This window comes from Rosa chinensis, chromosome 6 (assembly GCF_002994745.2).
Source record: "Rosa chinensis cultivar Old Blush chromosome 6, RchiOBHm-V2, whole genome shotgun sequence".
NCBI classification, from domain to species: Eukaryota; Viridiplantae; Streptophyta; class Magnoliopsida; order Rosales; family Rosaceae; genus Rosa; species Rosa chinensis.
In genome coordinates, this window is record NC_037093.1 from 24,268,747 (window position 1) to 24,276,418 (window position 7,672).

The 7,672-nt window shown below is 36.9% G+C and overlaps 2 protein-coding genes across 2 annotated transcripts; one reads left to right on the forward strand and one right to left on the reverse strand.

Annotated features, from left to right (window-relative positions):
* Positions 1-704: 704 nt before the first annotated feature.
* Positions 705-3,620, reverse strand: LOC112173062 (protein FMP32, mitochondrial). Its single transcript, XM_024310607.2, has 6 exons — positions 3,208-3,620; positions 3,021-3,080; positions 1,528-1,604; positions 1,373-1,429; positions 1,136-1,202; positions 705-1,051 (listed from the first exon to the last, which is right to left on the reverse strand). Exons 1-6 carry the CDS (start codon positions 3,484-3,486, stop codon positions 929-931), a joined length of 663 nt encoding a protein of 220 aa, XP_024166375.1. The 5' UTR covers positions 3,487-3,620; the 3' UTR covers positions 705-928.
* Positions 3,493-6,960, forward strand: LOC112171095 (O-acyltransferase WSD1). The gene is made up of 5 exons (XM_024308330.2): positions 3,493-3,507; positions 4,715-5,260; positions 5,639-6,004; positions 6,488-6,625; positions 6,745-6,960. The coding sequence occupies exons 1-5, from the start codon at positions 3,493-3,495 to the stop codon at positions 6,901-6,903; spliced, it is 1,224 nt and encodes a 407-aa protein (XP_024164098.2). The 3' UTR covers positions 6,904-6,960.
* The last annotated feature ends 712 nt before the right edge of the window (positions 6,961-7,672 follow it).

Genomic DNA, 7,672 nt, shown 5'->3' on the forward strand with positions numbered 1-7,672 from the left:
TTAAACAATAAGTCATTTCAAAACAATAAATAAAATAAGTAAGAAGTGATGATTCGTTAAATTCACATATCAACAATGGTGAGAGTTAAAAATCGTCGAAATTTGGGTGCAATTTGCTTCTATTGAAAAAGTTTATAGGGCTCAATACTATTTGATTTAATGACAAAAGTCCTCTCTGTAAGTAGGAGGTCGTGAGTTCGACTCACGAAATACTAGTTGTTGATTTGATTAAAAAATAAATAAAAAATTTATAGAGAAGAGCTTTGGGCCATTGCCATTCAGCCATTGCACCCAAGTGAACAAATCAAAACCACCGCATCCCGTGTAACTAGGTCACTCTAATATCATGCTCGATTAAAGAGCCCTCGCCAATAAGTTTGACGCAAGAGCATTAAGTGCGCCGGGAGACTTCAATTAATCTCTGTTATCTTCAAAACCATAAATCATTCTAATATTAGAAGCATTTTCTCCCTAAGATGAAAAAGAACAAAGCACAGTAGTATGACACTTTGACCTCAAAATTACTGATAAGCCATCATATCCTTCATATGTAGGCAGTTGGACAAATTAATAACCTAGTCTAAGAAAATAAACAATCTAGTCGAAGGTTGACAGAAAGTGACTGCAGATTCTAGTAACCATTTGTTCATAGTTCTCATACATTTCCACTTTACCTATCCAATATAGCAAAAGAGAACAGAAACTAGGCCAAACGGAATTGCATTTTCTTGGAACTGTGACTATCTTATATTTTCATTCAACTTCCTAATTGTTCTACCATCAAACTATCATAAAAGAACATTCGAGTGCTTTAGCCTTTGATGACCACAATAGCTATAACCTATAACAATATACTTGTTCTAGCATCGTACTGTTATCAAAAGAATGAGCATAGAAATGCTCTGTAACCTTTGATGACCATAGTAGCTCAATTCATTATAATACGAAGCACAGCAATACCAACTGCTGTCATGGAGACAAGGGTTCCAATGCAGTATTTAATCACTTCATATTTTCCCATTTCAACCAGGGCTTTTACTGCTTGAATTTCCTGTAGACAAAGTTCAAAATAATTAGCCCTATGAGCAAATACGCATGAAACTAAACAATAGATAGGTGCAGTAATGGTGGTTACTCGATCAAGTTTGTTTGTCAGATTGGCTGTTTCTGCATTCTGATTGCTAAACTCATCACGCATGCGCCTGGAATAAGCAAAAATAAGGTATTTAAACCGAAGGACTGAGTCAGACCAAAAAGAACAGAAAAATTGAAGGACTGGGGCATCAGTAATAATTACAATGATACCAAGGACTACATATACAACTGCAGATGACAGGTATAATAATGCAGCCAAAAAACAAGGGCTGCTTACCCTTTTTCAAGATTTAAATCCAAGCGTGACCCAGCTGCAACCTTGTCCAACTCATACCTGTTTCAAGAAACCAAATATATTGAACCAAGAACATAACTACATTAATGAATAAGTAGAGGAATCTCCAAACAGTAGAAGCCACACACAAGACATACCTCAGTTCACTGCGCATCTTGTCTATGATACTCTGAAGCTTTTCTGTTTCACGTGTCAACATGGAAAAATGATGTTCCTACATGCAACCCAGGATTGATCAGAATCCATAAAGTGATAACTCTGGTCCCATATGAATTGACTATTAAGAATATAATCCTTAAACCATGATATGTGGTTCTACACAGATAAAAAAGCCACATTATGTGGTTCAACAGAATTCTATAAAAAAAACATGCATTTAGGACTCGGTTTTACCACACAGATATAAATACATTAAGGTAGTGCAACAAGTTCATCAGAGGATACTGTACTTGTTCTCAAGTATGGCAATATCAGGACATTATCATACAGTCCAAGTCTAGCATCTCTCTAACAAGTGATGCTAAAATGGATAACATGAACTGAAATGCTTTGCAAACTGGACTTACTACTGAACAATAATTGATTTTTTTTTTTTACAACAGTTCTGTAGATCAAACTCAAACTGCAAGAAGAAGCTAAATAAAATGTTTGCCTAATTCTTCTACAATTTTAGTCTAGAAAGTGACTATTAAGCAGCATCCTACTATTAAAAGTTGACGTGAAAGTTGTAAATAGAATTAAAAATTTAATGGCATCCAACTGTTCCCTATCCCACCGTTTACTAACTCTTCAATGCTCTCATTCATCCATTTAACACTTTCTATTAAATACATGTTGCATCGACAAGCATTTCATACTGTTGAAGAAGCCCTTGAATTTTATAGTTTTTCAGCCTTACTGCAATTCAACTTTGCAAGAATACTATTCAATTTAAAGTTGGAAATCACTAGCAAGGGGTTAGATGGCCATGGGCATCTGCCCGGGCTCAAAACTGGGGCCTCCTACCGAACCCTACAGTCATTCGTAGGCAGGAAATTGTTTCAAACAGCTAGGTAGGTACTGTGAGGAGGTTTGAACCGGACCACATGGGAGCAAGCCATGGGCTTGATCATTCCTGCTAACCCCTCGTTGGTCCTATATCGTTTTGACAAAGTCAGTTACATGTCATACTATTTTTCTGCATTTTATGTTTGTTTGTGAAGCCAAAACTCTGTATTGCAACAGACTACGCAGAATGACAGAATGATACACTTTCTTTCTTAACCCTGGTCATCTATTTGATTGTAACACGTTGCCTCATACATAACAATTCTAGTATATGAATTTTCTTCAATACAGGTTTGGAAGGAAGCAAAAACCTTTCACAGATTCAACAGATAATCTAGTGATCTAAAAATTCACATCCATTGTTTGAACTTGATTAAAAGGACTGGTTTACAAGAAAAGCATGATTCTCTATTGTAAAATGGCACTAATTAGTTCATGGTTTTCATTTATTTACCTGCTTCAACATTAGTAACTTCAAACAGTTCAAACTTGATAGAAATCATGTACTTCAGGCCAAGGTAAAAGACTACCAGCTATGAAAAGAATGCCTGCTATAAAGAAACAAGATGGAAAACAATGGAACCTGTAAGCTCTTTACTTCGGCTTCAAACTTGGACAGTTTCGCTTCTTGCAGCATCACAGTCTGCAATTTGAGAAAGAAAAACTCATCAAAACAAAACACAAATTGCAATCTCAGTCCATCAAAATACGCACGCAACCAAAAATTTCAGTGAAGCAAATCGTCGAACAGCTGGCGGGCATGGCATTACCCTCTGCAATTGGTTCACATTTTCCAAGCTATCAGTGGAAACTCCGGTGATGGCAGACGTGATTGCCTCGGCATGGTCCGTCGGCACGCCTTTGGCCTCCAAGCCCCTCACCAGAGCTAAAGTGTCCACCGGATAGGCTCGGTTTCGACCGGACTTGACTAGCTCCGAGGCGCGGGTGACGACTCCGTTAGTGGAAACCGAGGACGAGGAGTAGAGACCTCGCCGGAGAAGAAAGGCAGAATCGGCGGCGGACTTGAGGACGTGCTTACAGAGAACCATGGGAATATGGGGGATAGGATAGTGACACTAAATTTCAAATTGGGAAAATGAGAGGGGGCACTTGTTAGTTTTAACTATCAGGCTTCTTCTCTCTGCTACCGTTTGGCTCTTGCACAAAAAGCCTATTCGACCAATAAGGTCACAAGTCGCAACCATATTTGAAATGGTTTTTTTTTTTTTTGTGTGTATATATATATATATATATATATATATAGCATGCATGCCGAACTTGTTACAAATATATGTGTTTTTGCAGAGGAGGTGCTACCTCAAATAAGAGTTATCTAAGTAGGAGACTAGAATACTTTTTATTGGCTGAACTTGATGAATTTTTGTTGCAAACATGCATAACTAATAGGCTGCATGATATTGGTGTTCATTGCTCTAGTGACATAGGTCTCTCATTTATAATTAAGTAGGTAGTTTTCAAGTTCGACTCGAAATTAGTTGTTATATAATCAATTTTATTTTTTTTTTGGACAAAAATAACAAGATAATGAAAATGAGGAACTATGGTCACTTTATTCAGAGGAACAAAATATTGTAGTTATATAACCACCTAAATGAGAGTGCCTTCAATCCGAGGGAAAAAGTAATTCCTTCAAAATGGGAAGGGCGGAAAGGGATATTATGAACCAGTAAGGATTTGTTATGTCATAAAACTCGCAGTCACATCTAACATATGAGAAGAAAACAAGGCACCTGATGAGCAGAAGCCTTGCTCTCCCATTTAACATCATAAAAAGATGATGATACAGCTAGGAGACACTAGGTCGTACTGGCCCTTTCTCAACAAAAATAAATAAATACTAATAGGGCTAGGAGATACTGTTCTATAAATAAAGACAATGCATGACTGCTGCTCATACAACTTAGTTGCATATTTATTTCAAGTTAATATTAGTCATCGGCTAGCTAGGGTTAACACATATACACACACAAATAGTCAGCTAATTAATAATATATAACAAATAGTCAGCTAATTAATAATATTTCAAGTTAATATTACTCTCACTCCCACTCTCACTCTCACTCTCGCTCTCTTACCTGTTTTTGTTCAAATATTTTAAGAATCAGCTAAGAGCATGTTGTCATAATTAGATAACAAAAGTGACTCGTTTTAATTTTAAAGGAAAAAAGTAACACTAAATTTTGTCCATGTATTGAAAGGAAATTAATAGTTATGAAATAGTCCGTCATTCATGCATGACTCTTTGAAAATTAACAGGTTGAGAGAAGGGGAAAGAAGCAGTGGAAAAGGGTTGAAGTGAAGCTTGAAGACCATGTTAACATCCCTATTTTCCCTTCTGGCCTGTCGCCTGCATCATACGATAAGTATCTTGATGACTACATATCAAAGTTAGCAATGGAAAGACTTCCACAACACAAACCTCTCTGGGAAATTCACATTATCAAGTACCCAACTACCAATGCAGCCGGCACTGTAATATTCAAGCTTCACCAAGCGCTTGGTGATGGCTTCTCTCTCATGGTTGCTCTTCTCACTTGTTTACAACGAGCTGACAATCCTTCTCTTCCCCTAACCTTCCCGTCAAGAAGGAGGTCGCAGCCATGGAAGAGTGAAAATTTTGTGACTAAAGTTTTTTCTTCTGTCTTCAACACCATATCGGATTTTTTAAATGGCAACTTGGAGGAAGATGATCAAACACCAATCAGATCGGGGAATGATGGAATTGAGTTCAAGCCAATTGCAGTATCAACTATGACGATTTCCCTTGATAGAATCAAACTAATCAAGAGCAGGCTCGGAGTGGTAAGATCAAGTTGTCAATTACGTACCTATATATTTTTAAGGAGTCTTTTGTATATCAAGTCAACTTGGAATGAGTTAATGTTGGTTAAATTAATCAAATATATTCAAAAGTATGCTTAATTGGAGTGGTATAATTAAGATTAATCAACTTCAAAGATTTTGTTTGAAGACTTTAAGCTAGCTCATCAATTCGCAAATTGTATTTTAAATATAAGCACTAGGAATTAGCTTAAGCAGTGAGGGAATGGTGTGGATCAATTAGACCGCATCATGGGTTTAACGAAAAAACTGTTGTTTAAATTAACTTGATCATTATTCATGATGTTAATTAATTTAATAATTTACTTATTTAATTTGAATTTTATCAATGATTAATAGACGATAAATGACGTTCTTACCGCGATGATCTTCCTTGGCACTCGACTATACATCCAAGAGACAAACAAAAGTTTAAGCAAAGCAAGAGGCACAGCAATTGTATTGCTCAACACAAAGATGATGGGGAATTACACCTCAGTTCAGGAGATGATCAAACTTAATAGCAAGTTGCCATGGGGGAACCATTTGTCACTGTTGCATGTACCAATACCCAAGTTGTTAACGAATAGTGAAGAACAATTTTCAGATAATGCACTTGACTTTGTCTGGAAGACACAGAAAATTATAAGGAGCAAAAGACATTCTTTGGGTATTCATCTCACTGCTGGGTTCTTGGAGATTCTCAACAAATTTGGAGGCCATGAGGTATGTAAGTTTGTGAAAGGCGCAGATGCTATATATGTTCTTTTAGCTGTAAGTTCAGATAATAGATATGACTGGTCACTGGCATGGTGAAATATATATGATGTGTGCATGTGACCAAAATACAGCTTTAGTAAATAGTAATGGCCAGTTCTTAACATATCTGATCTTTACATCTGAGAAATGAAAGCTATATATGCAGATTTTACGAAATTCTAGATCTGAGGTCCACACTTCGAATTCCCTCCCCGAAGCTAAAAAAAGTCCTGCCTGTTGGCGCTGATGCCTCAACTGTTTGCTTGGCCTCTGGCTAGCTAGGGCTATGCCTTAATTTGTAGTTTTTTCTTTTCTTTCCTTTTTTTGGACGGAAAAGGAATTTACTATGTAGAGCTCTGTACTTCCAGAATTTTGTAGCATCGATCCCACAAAGTACTTTCAAATCACCGTGTGTTTTGTTTGTTGCTAACATTTTGGTACTGGGTGCAGGCAGCAGCAAGATACATCCGTAACACATTGAAGAAGTCAAGCATGATAATTTCCAATATGATTGGATCGGTGGAACAGATGTCTTTGGCAAATCATCCAGTTAAAGGCTTATACTTTTTGGTCTTTGGTTCACCTGAGGTACGTCATAATCTCGAACCTTGTACATAATGAGGTCTTAAACAAAATCGGCGTACTAGGCAATATTATTCGTATTGGTACACTGTATTTTGATTTTTTCACTATGATTTCCTTTTCAGGGCCTTGATGTAACAATAGTAAGTTATATGGGAAAGGTGAGGATTGCCTTCAAGATGGAAAAGGGTCTTATTGATCCACCAAAGTTCAAGTCATGCATGGAAAAGTCTTTTGAGATGATACTCGAAGCCTCGGAGAAAACTGCTGTGCAGAAGAATTAATGGATTCAGCGAACTAGCATGCTTAAAATGTACTGGTCTTCTTCATACATGCTCTATATGTGTTAAGAAAAAAAAAATGAAATAAGACAGTTATTACAAAGAGACACTAGTGGGAGGGATCATTTCTTTTAATTTTCTTAATAAAAATCTATTTTATAATTGTCATATTTACCTTTGTGATTAAATTTATTCTCAAAATTTTTTAATCTTTGAAAATTAAATCTGTCAAAATTTTTAATTTTGGCTAACAAACCTATTCTCTTAATATTAGTATAGATTAACGCATTTTATCTTTTGCATTATATGTGTGGTTTTTTTTTTTTTTTTTTTTTCAGAAATAGATAACTTCATTAACTTATCCACGGGCCAGAAGGCACATACATCACAAGCTGTCTCATACCAACAGTTCTAGATGGCACAAGCCGCCAAGCAAATGACAAGTACCCTCATTGCAAACAAATACGCGCACTTATTAATGCACCTAGCTCGATGAACACAAATCCACACTACCTAAATCCTTGCTAGAACAACTCTAATTGCCTAGAGACCTCAATTGGTGTACAACTAGAGAAGTTAAACTTAAATAGCAAAAGACTAGAATTCAAATGCTAGGTACCAGGCCAGCCCACACCAAACGCATCAAGAGATCCAGCCCAAGCCAAAAAGAGGTGGGGAAGTGGGCTGAAACACAAAGCCCAACGCACTACCCCGACCCTCCACCCAGCACCAGACTAGCAAGAAACTGGAACCCTAACAGGTTCGCCGGTGG